We start from the raw sequence: 18499 nt of genomic DNA, 5'->3' as shown, positions 1-18499 counted from the left end.
ACATTCCTTTTAAATTAGGTATGTTATTTGTATCACCTTTGAACTAAAACCTCTCACAAAAAAGCTACCCCTCGAGCATCACATTTAAAAACAAAAGAACCTTCTCCCAATTGTCCTGTGGTGTGTTGCGACCCTTTCACATGGTTCTCACTGAGGATTTATAGCTAAGGGAACACAAATCCTGCCAGCCCTCATCCACATCTTGCAAAACATCACCAAATCAAACAAATGCAAAAATAAACAAACTCCTATTGTAACTTCAGATTCAAATAACTCAAATGAATGAAACCAGCTTTTACTAAGGATTCATGGCCATGTTTAAGTTGAAGTTGCACTATTCATTTATTTAGTTAGTTTGTTTTTGCAGTGAAACACAGAAAATCTATTGGTGTTTCAATGCAAGATGGTGGACAGTGGACTTTAGGACTATTTAGGACAAAAGTTTGCATTGGGGAGAACCAAAGCAGGTTTTATTTTGTCTCAATACAAAATAATTTGATGTACTCCTCAAAACAATGTGTCCGACTCTCAAGGATATATTTGCTTGTACCGGTGCAACGGTCATGCAAAGACCTGTTCTGTCTTGAGTCGAGATAACTTAGGTAATAAATGATTTGCTACAGGGCCTCTGACACCAGATGCTTTACCTAAATGGATTCCTGCAACTCTCTCAAGCTGTGAACAAAACATTTAACCCCAGCCAAGTCCTGTAGGCTGATTCCATACACCTTATGTCTGACAAGGAAAAAGCCTAGCGTTACAGGTCACTGACTTGAGCTTAATCTGCTTAGAAAATTACTGGCAGCAAAGAATACATTAACATAACAAGATTTACAGGGGGAACTCTTTGAGAGAAACAGTTGTAATGGCAACAAATCAAGGTAGAAAGCTTGTAAAAGAAGAAATGAAATACAGCAGTAGAAAGATTAAGTAAAAAGTCTTCTACAACATATATTTTCACATAGATAGTCGGCACAACCAAAGAATGCTAAATGTGAATGTAAATTATATACACTGACTGCTTTCTTGGTTTAAACACAAAATTATAAGATTACAGTTCATAAATGAGTTAAACGTCTTCTCCAATGTTGTGGAAATTATGAGATGTATCTGTAAAACACAGAATCATTGTTCAATATGACTATGTAAAGGACAAAAAAATAAGTGATTTACGTCTACAAATAATACGTGTGAAAAAGCCACAAAAGCAACAAAACATTGACACACAATCCAGGTTTCTACACTTCTTGCTGTTAATATTCAACAGACACATTCCTGACGACGCAAAAAAACGTGTACCTTGCAGTCTCTAAAATGAACGCCTTCTACCAAGGGAGTCTGTTTGTACAACACAGATATTTCACAGCAAAGACCCAAACCGAGCACGTCTGGCAGGCCAAAGGTGGAGTGTGGGGCAAAGCTTTTTGTGTAAAAAGAATTTAATCTGCGAGGAGTAAAAAAAAAATGAAAGTTTTGAGGGGGTAGGGCAGGTGGGTTTTGGAAACAGGGGGGACTAAGTGTCTTTCTTAAGGTTACAACATTTAGGAATGGTGAACCTTTAACCTGTTTTATACACAGCAATGCACCTAATAATTCTTTGAAATAGTGACAGTGAAACAAAACACCCTTTTTTGTTTTGACAAATAAGCCTTTGGGCTCCCGCAACAGCAATGTTACGTTTTCTGCAAGTCTTGTTTATTCAGCACACTCCCTTTCCTCTATTTAAACAAGGGCCATGAAATTGAAATCCAAATTCTACAAGATGAACACTTCCATATGTTGAAGATTCCTTGGGAACCATTGTTTACATCAACAACAAAAAGCACTAACCTGGTTGTCAAAACATTTCACTATTACTGGGCTTGTGTGTTATTAGCATCCTAATGGGAAATATTTGAAGGAGGTTGAGTTTATTTAAACAGGAAGAGGTTCAAATGAGCACCGCCAACCACAGTGGCAATGTCCAGTTTTCCCACAACACGCAAATAGTATAAAATCCCTGTCTGTGTCAGGGCTTACTAAGGGCTGGATAACACTTAGTGGGGTGTTTGTGTCTGCTCTGCTTTGTTCTATCACCTACATATAACCTCATTTTAATAGTGTGGGGTAAGAACCAAACCAAAAACATAATGATCAAACTCTGGTGAACTTGATGCAGAGTAATCTTCAATATTATGTTCTGTAAACATTTTCAGTAATGACAGAATTACACTAAAAGCTCCACTAGAGACCACTCTTTGCCTTCAAACTAGTCTGCAGTGTATGGCTACAGGATCTGTCATGGCAGACATCCACAACCATCCTGTAGTTTGTCACAGAAATTAATGACATGTGTGCTTGGCAATAATTACTTCACACTATTTTTTGAGGGAGGTTTGTTAGTTTGGGAATTAATGATCAACGCAGAGAAGAAAGGATAATCTGTAAAAACAGGCCATTAACCAAGACATTGCCAGTACTGCAATCGTAAAAAGTAATCCTTCAACAATTCTGCAATAAAAAGAAGAAACTGTCTTCAAAAGTGAATTATGTTCCATTGTTTAACCGCTTTGTCCTCTATGAATTAATTAAGTACTGATCCCAATCTGTTTTTAGTATATTTACAGGATTCAACTGTTATGGTTGGTTAATGATAACAAACATAAACATAACATTAAAAACAACATTAAATCTACTCAGAAGTCATAGATAAATAACACACGTCATTACTCCAAATAAAACCACGGGTATCTAAAGAAATAGACATCCTATTGTGTTGGGACATTTAGGAGCAAGGCTTTATAGTTAAGTCAACTGCTGAAAAATAATAAAGTCTCCAGGGTTCGGCAGTAAATATTTTACAAACAGTCCGCACACTCAAACAACTGCGAGAGGAAAGAGCTCCTCGGCAGACAATGTGCAGCAGGGTGCCTCACATGTACTAATGTGTTTGGCTTTTATGTGCTTCAGTCTTATTTTAAGTACTTTTAAATTAAATTAAAGTACTTTTAATGAACTTTTAAATCCGCTCTAATTGCTAGAGGGAAGAGTTTCCAAGGTGACCATTTGACTTGCTTGTGCACTGAGGCAGCTACAGGAGGAGACAAAAAAAAACTATGAAGCAAGAACCCCTAGTTAAGTAGAATGGACACAAAGTATTTTAACTGCTGTTACGGTGTTTGATTGACCTTTTTTTCCAATGCATTGTAGATCATTCTGCGTTTTTGCATCCCCATGTTGGTAAATAAAACAGGTCCCTGCCATAAACTTCTGTCAGTGTACACTGTTGTGAAAAATATATAAAATACACACTAGCATTCATTGTGCCTTTAAAAAACACCCAACAACTACAACAACCCTTTCTGGCATATAACAACAATCTGCTATTTGTTCTTGTGAACTCTAAACTTTCACAGACTAGGAAGAGGACAGTCTAATTCCCCTTGTGTGGATGGATGTGAGTGACTGTAAATAACTGCACTGCGACAAACATTAACTGATAACTTATCTAGAAAAAAACTGCAGTCAAGCATCTGTGGAAAAACAAACTTCAGAGTTAGAAGCTCTGGAGTTTTTTTGTTGAGCTGTCTGCCCAGAAGAGATAACGCCACCGCGGGGTGGGGGGGAGTCTCTACCTGTCCATCCGTGCCGATGGTGCCCCCGCAGTCAGTGAGGAGTTCGGACATGTCGTAGTAGCTGACGAACTCCCACAGGCAAGCCTCTAGGTTGAGGTTTCTGTAGAAGCGGAGCGTGCTGGAACCCCTGAGCCCTGGGCTGTACTGGTACGGCGAGGTCTCTCCGATCACTTCCGGGTTCTTGGTGGCGTCCGTCAGGAAGCCGTAGCGGGTCTTCACCTCGTTGAAGTCCAGCAAGTTGGAGCACCTGTGGTTCCCCACCCGGGTGCCGTCTGGGCTCAGTGTCAGCTCGAAGTTGGACAGAGGTCGGGTGGACACCACTGGCAGCATGCCTGAGGGGACGAGGCAAAAGCTGAGCGTGTGAGAGAGAGGACTGGAAGATTGCTGCTGCAGTGCGGTAGGAATTTAAACGATTTGAGCTACTTGATTTATTTACCTGTAAAAGCCTGTACAAATCTCTATAGCAGTGTGACAAATTGGGCTGCACTGTACAGTGACCATACGAACATATACATCTAAAAAAGCAATTTTATTGAATGTTTTTATTGGTTGCTGGGAGCTTAATGATGCAATGTTTTGCTGAAGACTCGTCATTAAGAAGCAAGGATTTCTAGGCAGCTGTGTTGCTCCAAACACTTGAGATCCTTTGGGGAATACAAGGCATTAAGATAAGAGCTTTGCAGGCAAGCGGTAGACATCTTATGAGCGGGTGTCTCAGTGTCTCACCATCAATGTGAGGCATGGTGACCGTGAGCTTGATGAGGTTGGGGTGGTCCGGGTCTTCAGCCCCCGTGTAGCGCAACTTGGCTGAAAAAGGCTCGGCCCCGACCGTTCCCACCACACGGGGCTGGCACATACCTGTCAGGGAACAACGGAAACATCCCGTCTGAATATGAACAACAAGAACAACAATTATTTTTGCTCCAGTATCGTCTCAACCGAGATTTGAACTTGCAAACCATCGTGTTACACGTCCAGGGCCCTCTCCAGAGCTCTCCACTGCTGTTCCTCATAGCTAGCCTTACCCTCCTCAATGCTGATGGTCACGATGCTGCTCGTCAACTCCAGGCCCTCATCCCCATTGGAGTTGACGGCCCGGGCGGAGCACTGCACCCGAGAGCCCGCCTGGAAGTAGATGGAGTCCAGCGTGATGAGCTTGGAGGAGGTGAAGAAGGTGTTGAAGTCCACCTCCCTCATGGGGCTGGTGACGCCATCAGGGCCTGTGGGGGCGCTCACCATCCAGCGGTAGCGCGTCAGGGTGTCGTTGATGTGTTCGCTGGAGCAGATGGAGCCCGTCTTATCGTAGTCGGAGTACTTTGGGTTGCAGGCCTATCCGGGAGAAAAAAGCGAGTGAGAAAGGAAGCTCGTCCCACTAAGCCTCACCGCTCTCAATGGAGATCTCCGGCGCTCACTTACTGTTACGCAGACGACAGGATATCCAGCAGTTGGGAGCTGGCTGTCCTTGGTCCGGGCTGTGTCATCATACAGCAGCAAGGACACCACTTGTGGTATAGATGGGAAAGTCACGTCAGCCATGCTGTTGGTCTCTTCAATGTAGATGATAGCTTTGTTTATCTGCGCAATAGTTCAGAATGAAAAAATACATACATTCAAGAGTTGACAAAATCACTATTGTTAATTCTTTTGAGTAAATACCAGAGGCCGGTTGCATAAAATAATATTAGACTTGTCTCATCCATTAGACTGGTCTTAATTTGACAGTAAGACTAGTCTAATGCAAGTTAGTCAGTTGCATAAAAATTAAGATGGATTAAGATTAGCCTGAAAAAGTAGCATCCTCACCGCCAGGCTAACTAGAATTTAAGCCTATCTTCCCATTCAAACTGCTTGTCTGATACTACGGCGAGACTGTCACTGATGCTGATTGACAGAGTCTCCCATTGGTTCACACACACTCTACTGTTCTCCCACTGGCAATCCCCCAAAACATCAGTTCCCCCAAGTTATATATATTTTGGTAATATATTTCAATAACTAGCATATATTTTCAGTTAACTGGAAGTGTTGCTGTTTTTTTTCTTCAAGTGTCTTACAATTCCCAGAATGCCTTGCGTGATTGACTAAGTAACACCAGTCTAAGGAAAGACTGTTTTATGCAACGGTTTTAACTGTCTATCGTTAGTATGACTTATAATTATACTTACTAATTATACTTTGTCTATGTATATGCAACCGGCCCCAGGCTAGAATGGCATAAGCTTTGGTTTAGGGTGTATATACTGGCTGAGGTCAGTCTTGATTACTTTGTGTAGTTGAGCTGATAACTCAGCAAATAAAGTTGTCCTAAACTCCTCCAAATGAGCAAGCTGTTGTGAAATGACTGCTTTAAAGGAACTACCTTGTGAAATGACAACAAACAAAGCATGAAGAGAGAAAAAAAAAGGCAAAAGGCAGATGTATTTTTTTTAACTCAAGAATGAACCATTCCCTTGAGTTCCCAGGACGGGAATATCAACATTGTTAGCGCTGAATAGAAAACTACAAATTAAAAGGAAAAGGCCGACATTGTGTTTACACAGAATATTGGACTAAGCAGTTTCACAATTTTTTATTTTACTGTTGGCTTAACGTATTTTCATTCAAGGTGCAGTTCTTGTAACATCATTTGCAGTCGCTAGAGAACTATTACATTCATTCAGTTAATCAATTATTCATCCAGAATTCAGAGACACAGACCAATTAAGTAACTAGGAACTTGGCTGTAACAAAAGCCTGTGGACCTCCAAGAATTCAATTAATCACCGTTCTCTCTGCTAGGACATTCCACTATTGGTCCCAAATGTAAATATTCTTCCATACAAACCTGAGTCTCAGCTACCATGTTCTCATCAGGCTTCAGATGGACGGTAAAGGCCTCCCTCATCTCTCGGATGCCGTCAAACAGAATCTCTACCTCTACAAAGTGCTGTGTTTCCCCTTCCTTGAATTCAATATCTATGAAGGATGAAAAGTCAGGCACGTGTTTAAGCGCATTTCAATGCTTTCCTGGAATACAGAGCTGTGTAAATGCTAAACTCACAGTGTACACTGACACAACGGAAGTCCATACCCAATGAACACTACTATGAAACCCATTTGGGTCACTTGACTAGACTGTGGGCTGATATTTTTTTGCTTTAGGCCAAAGCCTGTAAAGAAGACATTTGTAATGTAATACAAAACAAAACAAACAAACAAAAAACACTGGCAATAAATCAAGTCATTACATTGCAACAAACAAAATACTTAAGGGTCTGAAACATGCTCAATAGAATATAGATATAAATAGAATCTCCTCAGACCTTCAGATACTGGGTGGTAGTCCTCCCCAGAAGTTGCGGAGCCGTCCTTGGTGTGAACCCTCACTACTGACACTTTGGAAGTGTCTCCAACACGCAGGACTGGGATTTTCACCACTGTGATCTGGCCAATTTCCTTTGGCTCGCTGACGCTGAACTTTGTCTCTCCGAACTTGATGATGGCCTCTGTGATGAAGAGAATGTAGCTATTATTGTTTAAAACCGCATTCTCAGCAACCAGTGTGAAGTTTTACTGCTTTTGTTCTGTGATTGGGGAAATGTCTTTCAAACAGAATCATTCTTTGACTCCAGCGCTCAATGCATCTGGTCATTTATTATAATTTTAGATGCATTTAAAAGGCATTTAGAAGATCTTTTGAAACTAATTTGTGACTATAAAGTTTGATTGCCTTTTTGAAAGCACTGCAGTTAATTCTGCTAACGACTGGGAGAAGTTTGAAATCTGCCGTTTCAGTGGAGGTCTGGGAAAACAGCTGAGATTTACACAAGTATTATGTAATTGTCCTGAATTGTCCTGAACACAAGTGCCCAGCTGATAATGTATCCTTCAATGATGTAATATAAATGAGTGAGGAGTGTTAAGATGATTATTGGAAGCTTACAGATTCCTTTGATGGTTCCCTCTCTCATTCAGAAATATATTATCCATTATAAAGATAAGCCCATTGAGGCACCTATTATATTTAAAACAATTGATGAAAGCAGTTGACATTGTTTAAAAACGGTTTCATTATGTCAAGCACAGTGAAAGTGCAGCTTAAATCCGTTAATTGATGCAACTGGCTGGCTTTAGACGTCCTATATAGAACCCATGGCTTCTCATCCTTCTTTTCGATACACAATACTTAACGTCTGTATACTCAGTCTTTCCTGTCCATCATCCCAGTGTTTGGCAACTTAATCATACTTAATTCAGAGAGATTGTTCTGTTATGAAGCAAAGTACCAGGCCAGCACTGAGCCGAGCTGGTGGCTTTATGGAGGGAGTGGCATCTCTTACTGTCTCCGTTGTCTTTGATCTTGATGAGGGTCTCATTCTGCTCCCCAATGGAGGCACCAAAGGGGGACTCGCTCTTGGGGTTTCCCAGGACCAGCCTCAGCTCTTCATCTTCCTCATGGACTGTGTCATCCACCAGGCTCAGGACGCATGGTTTCTCAATCTCTCCTACACACAGAAAAGTGTAAAAAGTAAAAAGTAAAGTAATATAAAAAGTGAAAAATTCCCCAAGGCAAACAATTATCCACCACTGATACACAGACAGACAGGTCATGGTATTGCAGAAATGTGAATAATATCACAGTGTGCAGTAACAACTATTGAACTAAATCACTTTCCCTCGTCAGTGTTTTTGACCCAAGGACACACATTTCTGTGACTGTGGTGCCAATGGATTTCCAAGCTGCTGCCCAGGACTATAACTAAATAACATCTAAAGTCCACAATTAAGGTTTACAGAACCTTGAATACATTCTAAATTATGATAAATAACAAACAAACAAACAAAAAAACAAGGCCCACCAACAGTAGTCTCCACTACCATCTCTGTACAGCTGGTGCTTACCGGGTAAGAAGGTAATAATAGAAGCATCAGTGTTGGGCCGTTCATCAAAATCCATCATGACCTGTGCGGATCCTTGTCTGCTGTAGCAGCGCACGGTGGATTTGTAGCTGATGTCTCCGCTGCGGTACACTATCGCCAATATCTGGCCATCCGCCTCATTCCCCATGAACATCGGCTCTCTGAACTGGACTTTGGGCACTTAACAGGCCAAAGAAAGAAAACAGAAAAACATTAAACTGCTGCACTCATTATGACTGCAAAGTAAGAACCATTTTCAAGTAAAGGAAGTTAAGGAAATATACTGGGAGGTAGACTGCCTATGTCATGACATCATTTTAAATTGCTACACAGCTCAAAATCATGCCCTTTTAATGTTGCATGCTTCTAGGTGAACTGCCTTACATTTGAAATGTGTGACACTTCATTTCACCAGAGTAAATACTAACTTTTACCAATGTACTCTCTGGCTGTCTGCTAACAGCCTTCTCTAGTTATCTGACAGGCATAAATATGTGTGGTCTGAACCTGACAAGGCTAAAACCTCCAAAGCTAATGTTTACAAGTTTAAGAACATAACTGCGATGAAACGGCGGCAAACCACTTGGCACACGCTTGTATGTGTGTGTTTATAAAAAGTCAAATTAACAGTTTAAACTTTGGGAGCTTATGTTAAGTATAACCTTCCTTCACAAGAGAAGTTTCCATAAACACATCCTAGACAATGTACCCTACGCTACGCATTAATTGCAGCTCTTTGAAGCCAGATCCAAATGGTTCTCTGTTGTTAACAGATGTCCAAGACAGCAGGTGATGCCACATTTCTGTTGTCAAAATGTAATAACATTTAACTGCATTTCAAGGGGGAAAAAGAAACAACTGGCCATATTGTAAACACTTGGGTGGGGGTGGGGGTAGTACTTTCATTTACAGCAGAGAAAAATGTGATTGTTTTAATGTGTAAAGCAGCTAATGGGTAATTTTCACATGAAAATGAACATGAACAGGCTTACATGCATTCTGTATTCCCTATGTACAAACGGGAAGATTGTGTATTCTTACTGCCTATTCTTATAGATAAACTTCTACAGGATGCAGAAAAAGAGCAGAACTGACCAGAATTGCCTTCCATAAGCTCTTTTGCCACTGTGACACCTTTGACTACTTTCTACAGATCTACTTTCCACAGGACTACTTACAGTCAGAGACAGAGTCGTTGATGAAGATGGTGGCTTTGCCCGGTTCGCCAAGGATAGCATTCATGGGCATCCGCAGCACCAGCTCGAACCTCTCGGTGCCTTCCAGGACCGGTTGCCCAAGGTCGTCCAGGATGGTGACGCGGAAGGTCTGCATGTTCACTCCGGGGGCGAAGTCCAGGTTACGGCTAATCCCCACATAGTCTATACCAGCTGGAAAGAAAATAAGTGATGTTGGGACTGGAATTGGCTGCCTAAAATGTACATAATTCATAAAGAAGGAGGAAAGGCCATTCTGTCATTGTCCTTCAGTTCAACTGGAGAAGAACCGATAGAAGTTAAAACGCACATGAAATCCAGAACATCCACTTGTGTTACATTTTCGTAATTACCTAAAATTTTACTTACAACCTTATTTATTGAATTCCTCAGGTCAACACCTTCTTCCAAGGCAGCTAAAATTCAAAAACCAATGTATAACTATAAAATAATTATTTCAAAAAACATTTAAAAACTACATTCTTAACAGCATGTTTTGAACCTCACTGCTAAGGCACTGACTAATGTTTAGTGGAGGGCCACATATCAAATTGCCAGGGTCCATTTATCATCCAAAAACATATTTTCAAAAATAAATAGAAGGCTACTGAATACTGAAGCACCTATTCTGTTACCGTAGAGTACTAAGCAGTTCAGGAATGTTTTAGAATTGGAAATCACTTTCAGTCACAGTGAGTTCCGCATCCCAAATTCCATTAGACATTTCTCAATTAACCCTATTGGCCTTATTTTGTATATTACCTTAACTTAGGACACAACATTGCGCATGGGGCAGAAGGAATTGCTGTTTTAGTGTTCATGTTCAATGGAGAATAATGTACCAAGGCACATGCAGGAAAATGAGCAAAAACCATTGATAAATGCTGAATGCACAAAAAAGATCACAGAGTTAGGTGTGTAAAGTGCTGTTCTCAGTGTCTGGCTTTAAAAAATGGAAGCACAAAAGATATTTTCATTCTAAACCTATACTATGTGCTTAAGACTCAGTAATGTGAATTGGCTTATGTCTACAGATTCAGTACATTTCTAGAGATAAGGCAATGCTGAGAAAATATATTTTTTAAATGCTAAAAGCAGAGAAAAAAAGAGTGAGGTTAAAAACAAAAATGGAGGGAGCAAGTGCAGAGCTTTTCAGAGGTTGCAGATATACAGGGGGTTAAAGAAGCAGACTCCTGACTTTCCGTGAAGGCTGTCTTTTGAAGATAAGAGTGTGCAAACTACAGCGGGGATAGAACTTTACATTCCATTGACTTGGCATTCATTCAAAACAGGACACACCCACCAGCACCCTGTCCCATGCCTTTCCACAGCACAGACAGACTGCACTGACTCCAAGGTGCTTGCATTCCTGGGCTTCTGTGATTCCCCACAACTATACCACTAATTTATTTTCCCGCTACTTGAAAGAAAACACAGAACAGTCTCCAGACTACTGCAGCCAGCGACAACTATTATTCAACATAAGCCCCACCTTGACAGAATATCTTTTCATGTATAAAGTCAGCTTTGCCTTAAATCCCCCTAACGCGCTGCCAAGCTTTGCTTAACAAATACGGTCATAATGAAACCCCTGTGACTAGGCCTGAAATACTCCCAAAACAACCTGGGGTAACTTACAATTTCCCTGCAGAGTGATGCTTGTGACAGCTGCAAAATGCCTGCTGGAAACGTTATAATAGTAAAATAAAAACTCTACAAATCTGAGGTCAGGTGATTTCAAGAAATAACACTTTGAATGTACAACAAACTAAAATGACCTCAGGAATTCTTGTAAGAAGCTTTTATCCCTTGGTAGAGCACATAGGATCCCCCCAGAATGAAACAAAAGAGACCAATAAGAATTATTTAGAGATACATTTCACTGGTGAAATGATCCAGATGTTAACCTTGCCTCCAAATTTGAAAGGCTAAAGGGAATGTAGTGACATGAACTGCTAGGCTGAAACTCATGTAACTCATTCCAGTCTTACATTAACTTGAATTTTATATCATCTAGCTGTTTTAGAAAAACACTTTCTGTAGTTACCAGACCAAACTGCACCTGTTCAATTTTTGCCTGGACTCTTCGTAGGCAGCTGTCGTGGGGAAACTTGCAAACTTTCCCGGGACAATTCATGTTTTATTGTGCCATTTCTCTGCATCGCTCAGAACAATACATTTATATGTTCCTTATCTGCCTCGGTGAGATATTCCACTGCCCATGATATATAGCATGCCTTATTATTAATATTAATTACCATACAATATTACATTCTCACCTTTTATTGGCTAGCTACACAACAGCAAGAGCAAATTAACTTTGCCGAACAATCACAGTCAAGTGTTACCTTGCCTCTTACCTTACACTGTCGAGTACGGAGAGACGAATTTTGAGGACTTATCTACCTTGATCAGAATTGCAATGGTTGGCGAAAAAAGATGTGTAAGTGGTTTACTTGATCACAAACGTCCATATCTATGGAGTTGGCATAGTAATACACGAGCAGTTTATGTACACAGTTTATGTTGCATGTTGTTTTTGTTATGAATTGACTTTGGTGTCATGTTGTACATCAGAGATGGCAAGCTTATCAACAGCAGGCGTTTTGACCATGAAAATTCCCACAAAAGACGATGCCATAGCTCTACTCAAGTCTCATAGCTCACTTCCTTCTGCGTTTTATTTTGGTGTATACAGAGAGTGGTCTTCAATCAACTGGATTTTGCTTAAAGACCACACTTTAAATCAATCCATTCAATGGGCTTGGGCTTCTAGTGATTTTAGAACAGGATGGTGCTAGTGAGGAACTATACATCTGCATGGTGTTGTGTTACCTTTGTGGGTTATAGTCTTACCTTCAGCAGACACTGGGTCAGTTTTTCGGGAGCGCACGGTGACGGTGGCGGTCCTCGAGAGGTCTGTTCCAGTCCTCCACACCCGCACCTCCACGTAGCCGTCGCTCTCATCGACATGGTACTCGGTGTCTCCAAAGTAAAAGACAGGTGCTGGAAGAAGAGAAGAAAGAAGACTGGATTAATGCCAGGAATATGCCACCAGGACCCTGTTGCCCACTGCAAAGAGCAAAGTACTGATGATTAGGCCATGTTATTGATTGAGCAAAAAGATAGAGGCATTTAGGCAATCAATTACAATGATCAGCTTTTACAGATACACAAAATCACAAATTGTCAGCCACTCTTTCTACTGCAGGACTCTTCTGTTTGAGGAATATATACTGCATGTATACTAATAGTGATATTTTAAGGAGACGACAATGATATCAGCATTTTTCTTTGGAGTTGTTTTCCATTTCATCTTTTTTGTTCGCGTTTTGGGCACTGTGAGTAATCACTTGCTGTCTCTTCAGTTTATTTCCCATTCTCCTGAACCTTGCCAGCAGAAAACATTCCTAAAAGGACTTCTGACAGATTAAAAAAAAAAGTAGAGGGAAGTACAGTCGTGTCACTCTATTATTCTTTAGAAAGGTCTAAAAATGGCAAGCAGATGTACTTCCATGGAACATCTTCACCAAAGACGCTCTGACGACAATTTTCAAAAGCCAGACTGAATGGTAACTCTGCACAGGAAAAAATAAAACTACCGAGACAGAATAGAAAAAAAAAAAAAAAAGAATAAAAGGATGCAGAAAATGAATAAGTACCACACGCTTGATAAGAACAGTGCCTTTAGTTATCCAAGTTCAAGGCTGTGAAGCATTGCTTATGCTTTAATTGCTGGCCTTCCTCAAAATTGACAGTAATCAATGGTAATTATATTCCTCCAGCAAAACGACTTGAAAATACATTGACGTTATTCAAAATTAAATGGCTGTCTAGGCTGTCCTTTCGAAATAATTCTGTGACACAAAGGTTGCCATTTTAGGAAGTAATTGGAGAAGGCAGAGCGGCAAATGGACAGCGAATACACATCTCTTTTCCTTTTCATGTAAACACACACACACACACACACACACACACACACACACACAATCCAAGTGACACACACTCCTGGCAGACTGGGCACGGGCACCTCTGGAGCGCTGTGGATATCCTGTGCAACTTGAGAGCAGCTGAAGGAAGCCACGCTAATGGATCTGTCAGCCCCGGCCTGACCTCAATTAGCAAAAACCACATGTCATATTCCTGCTATCCGAAACGCACCGCTCTTCAAGACAGCGGAGACGATGTGCAAACACAACAGGAATTAAGTAAATGTGAGACTGTTTGAAGGAGCTTTGCTTTGGAAAGTATTCAAACCCTTCTTTTGAAACAATGTTAGTCAGTGATTGATTTAGTTCACTGTTTTTATTCTTATATTTCTTAGCAGACACCCTTATCCAGGGCAACTTGCAATTGTTACAATACATACAATGACCTATTTATACAGCTGTGTTTTTAGTGGAGCAATCTAGGTAAAGTGCCTTGCTAAAGGGTACAACAGCAGCGTCCCCCACCTGCGATTGAACCCACAACCCTCCACACAAGAGTCCAGAGCCCTAACCACTACTCCACACTGCTGCCATATTTATCAATGATATTGTGATAGCATTTGATAGCATTTATTGAACACCTATTTTTGAAACCCTAGATTCCAGTCACTTGAACAGATATATGGAAATAATGGCAGTGAAAAGTTTACACTTCCCGAGATTCAGTTCAATATGATAAATCAGACCCAGGAGCCTTTGAGGCTGTGAGGTGAAGTTGTTGGTTTTTGTATACACTTTTCAGAGCTGCCCCCTTAACATTGTTTGGTGTGGTCTATTTTCAGGGTGTTGCTAATATATTTACACATATTCTTCCATTGCCCCAAAGAAATACATCCTTGATGTAACATTTTCACTACTACAGTGAAGAGCTGTATGAGTGTCAGGTGCTGAGTTTGGACAAGTCAATGCTTCTGGAGGTGGGGGAGGTCTGGGTGATGAAAGAACTTAAAGTCCTAATAAGGGGCGATCAGGGAGTCATGGAGAATAAATAGAATGATTCTAAATTGATTTGAATAAATATAGACTGGGACACATAAAACTTTGATACTCATGGCAACTCATCCACGCTTCCTATGATATTCACCAAGGGTCATATGATTCATTTTGCTGGACTTGCCTCAACAGCATCACCCCACAACTCTCAACACTGAGCCTACCACAATGGCACACACCAACTGTGGTGAGGCTTTCATCTGGTAACAAGCCTATATTATGTTTCTACCACAATGAACATGACAGGTTGTATTTAGTTTATGTTGTTGTAGTTGCCTAAATAGCCCATTACTCAAAAAAAGGACTTTGTTATGTATTCTATTAATGACTCACTTAAGCAAAGAGTTTTACATCTTACTGCACAGCCACCTAACAAGCATTAGAGCATCAAACAACACTTTGGATCTTTTTTAATGGCCTGAGCTATGAGAAACCTAATGGGATATATGTACACGACAAATTAAACACCAGCAATGAAAGCTTTAATGTTTGCATTAGCAAGAATGAAAGGCAAAAATCCATTGAGATCCGTTTTCAAAAGGGTCTGTGACTGTCATCTAACTGTAATGGATGTCTAAGACTATCATGTAAAAGCCTATAGTATTATACAATGATTTATATAATGTATATATAGAAGAATAATAGTTGTCTCTCTTATACATTTCATATTTAGAAGTGCATTTTTTTACTTTTAAGGATTCAAACAATGTAAACATCTGCATGTAACAGACCATGGGAAAGTTAACATTGGTCTTTTTTCTTTTATACACTAACACAATAAGATATTATTTTAATCTTATAGTAACATTCATACAGGACAGCATATGTGAATTAGCCCAGGCAAACATATTTTTCTCCCCTTATCACACTTGTAGTGACATTTATGAAGAGTGTGCAAAAGGAAACGAGCAAGCACTTGAAAGCCACGCAATCAGACTGTGGTGTCGGCCGTCGCAGACAAATTAAACAACACTGGGAGCGGGAAAGCCATAAGGTGACCTCACATGCTTCTGAAATAATAAGACCTGAAAACCCTCTGGTTGGCGACAGGAGCCTAGCTGCAGTCACACCGGACTGCTATCAGATAAGGATCATTTTTAAAACAGACAAATAACAGGCTTCAAAGGGGTATGGTCCATTAGCTAGATGATAAACCACTGGCTCCTTCAACTCCTTCAACTCTCAGCCCCACCCTGATAATCTTGATGATGACAGTTAACTTCTAACTTGACATTTCCTCAGAGAAAAATCTCCCGTGTTTGGAGAACACGTTTATTTCTTGAGGTCAGATGTCCAAAACCCTGCTCTTGGAGAGTCTTCTGGTTTTCAGTCATGGTTTTCAAGATTTTTAATTACTTAATTGTATCCATAGTTGGTTAATTACTGCAGTTGAGCATGATTTCCCTGTCTCTACTCATTGACCATTTGAATTCACCTATTAAACCTGAAGGACTATGGGTGGCCAAGTCAGGTTCTAGTAGTAAATTCCTGTGAAAAGAAAGCCCCCAACAGATACAAGAAGTTTGTGATCAACCGTGCTTCTGATTCGAATTATGCACAGGAAATGTGCCCATACCTATGCCGAACAACTTTATACACCATCTGTGTTTCGGAGCAGTGGACCAAATCGGGAGTGGTTAACCGCAATAAAACTGTTCTCAATGAACAAAAGGTTAGTTCTACATAACTTTATCAACAGTAGATTTAACAACATGCCAATGCTGAGGAAATACAAAAGGATTATTAAATGTGAGAAGATTGTTAAAATGTTTTGTCTTGAATACCCTGCACTGACTTCACCACTAGTGCAGCAGCAGGTGTTTAACTGAAGATAGTCATTTGTGTCAGTGCATTGGGCAACCACAGGCAGTTAGAAGCAACTAGAAAGGTTTACATCCATTAAGCCATTTTAAACACAGCTAACTCCAGACGGATAGAATTACTTATCTCTTAAATGTTAGTAATTTGATGGTCCCTAAAAATAGGACGTCTCAATAAAAAATCAACTATAATTGCATCCAGCATACACAAACACACTCCCAAACACACCATAACTAGAAATAAATGCCCAATTCAGTGGAAAATGTCAGTAATGAATGAGAAAGGAAAAAAAAAACAGAGAACCATGAAGTTTAAATCTGTAAAAAGGCATCCAAAATTATTATAATTAAAGCATTTGATTCTGTCAGTGGCAGAAGGGATCATTTCAAAATCCACACTGCTATCCTTTTGAAATGTCACAAATCCCTAGCATTTTATTAAAACTTATTTTCTGAGAGCTATATTAGAGGATATGCATTCACGGAAATGAAAGAGATGTCAAGCTGTTTTCATAGAGTTGCCATGAAATTACTTTTGGCCCAACTTAGCAGTGAAAACGATGTGCTACGATAGTAAACCCAGGAGCCATATTCTAAAGACGCTGAGCATATCAGAATCAGCGTAGTCTTATAACTTAATTAAAGATAATATGTCACCAACACTGACAAGAGAAGACACCGAGTGGGAAGAGGCAAATGGGAGGGGAGGGGGGGACACATCGGCATGACGAAAATACGATGAATTATTGTTTTATCTGGATTGTTTTTCCTTATCTGCCACATGATTTTATTCATCCGAGAAAAATATGTTTTTGCCTGTTCACTTGTTTAACAAGGTGACTCACAGAGCCCGGCTGACAATTTTATGACAGCCACGTACAAGATAGAAAAAAGCACATTAGATCATCATGTTCTAATGTGATATTTTAATAATTTGATATATTGTAAGAGTTGTCACCCTGGATAAGGGTGTCTGCTAAAATATATGACAATAATAATAATAATAATAATAATAATAATAATAATAATAATAATAATAATCATCATCATCATCATCATCATGTTTTACAATCCAATCCATCTATATCTATATATATTGCCCATTTACAACACTTTTTCTTGTTAGAAGAGATTAAGCTGATGATGATAATTTGTATTATTATCCCCCAAGGTTTATCTAATTTTCCATTATACTGTTTAGGACTTCTTCAGAGTTCAACACTCAATCATCTTGTATTCTCTTGCAGTTTTCAATTTTGCATGTTGTATAATAACCTGTACTCAGAAGGTTTTGAAAAGAGGGATTATGCATTTTTTTGTATTGAAATATTTGTTTTTAAGTCCAAATAGTCTAAACCCAAAAGCGGTAAGCAATTAATTAAAAGCAGGCCGGGATACCGACAGCAGATAAGTGCATGTTGGGATATCTCAGCCAAATGCTCTTGTTTTATCTGGGCACAAAGAAGAGATGTGATGGCTGTAAAGTGACGCTCCATGTGATTAATTATTGTCAGATAGCTATGTAATATGTCTGTAAATCCACAAGGCATGACAAAGTGGAAACAGCACACAACTGATCTGGCCTTGTTTGTATTTTTCCTCTGAAGATATATCACCTATTCTCAACAAGTGGTCCTCCAAACAGAATAAACTGCATTTTAGGATCATAAGAAAAACTATTCTCCATCCTGCGACTTTATAATTATCACAAGGATATGAAGTAGCAAATATTGTAATAGTTAAAAAACACACAACTGACTTAATTGTATTGTATATCAAAAGCTTAAAAGCATAATTTAGCTCCAAAAGGCAATTTGTTTAAATAAATAGTTGAATATAGGACAGATCTTACCTATTGTCTCTAAAGCATCGCTAAACTGAATTTGCTAGCTGCAATGGCATGTTCCAGGCAATGAAGCTCTCCATCTTTACATATTTCATAACAGAGCCAATTCATTACACTGACTGAA

General features: G+C 39.8%; 1 protein-coding gene across 1 annotated transcript in view; it reads right to left on the bottom strand.

The window, feature by feature from the left end:
• The window catches only part of LOC136746922 (FRAS1-related extracellular matrix protein 2), an 89432-nt gene that overhangs the window by 6843 nt on the left and 64090 nt on the right, over positions 1–18499 (bottom strand). The window contains exons 7-16 of the mRNA XM_066699797.1: positions 12584–12733; positions 9692–9901; positions 8496–8693; positions 7934–8098; positions 6917–7099; positions 6439–6569; positions 5031–5189; positions 4640–4943; positions 4341–4472; positions 3615–3946 (exon numbers count right to left, since the gene is read on the bottom strand). Of these exons, the coding sequence (XP_066555894.1) occupies positions 3615–3946; positions 4341–4472; positions 4640–4943; positions 5031–5189; positions 6439–6569; positions 6917–7099; positions 7934–8098; positions 8496–8693; positions 9692–9901; positions 12584–12733 (1964 nt within the window). The remainder of the gene's footprint in view (positions 1–3614; positions 3947–4340; positions 4473–4639; positions 4944–5030; positions 5190–6438; positions 6570–6916; positions 7100–7933; positions 8099–8495; positions 8694–9691; positions 9902–12583; positions 12734–18499) is intronic.

Source organism: Amia ocellicauda, chromosome 3 (assembly GCF_036373705.1).
Source record: "Amia ocellicauda isolate fAmiCal2 chromosome 3, fAmiCal2.hap1, whole genome shotgun sequence".
In the NCBI taxonomy this organism is placed as follows: Eukaryota; Metazoa; Chordata; class Actinopteri; order Amiiformes; family Amiidae; genus Amia; species Amia ocellicauda.
The sequence above is the reverse complement of the archived record's forward strand: the minus strand, read 5'-3'. Positions and strand labels throughout refer to the sequence as shown.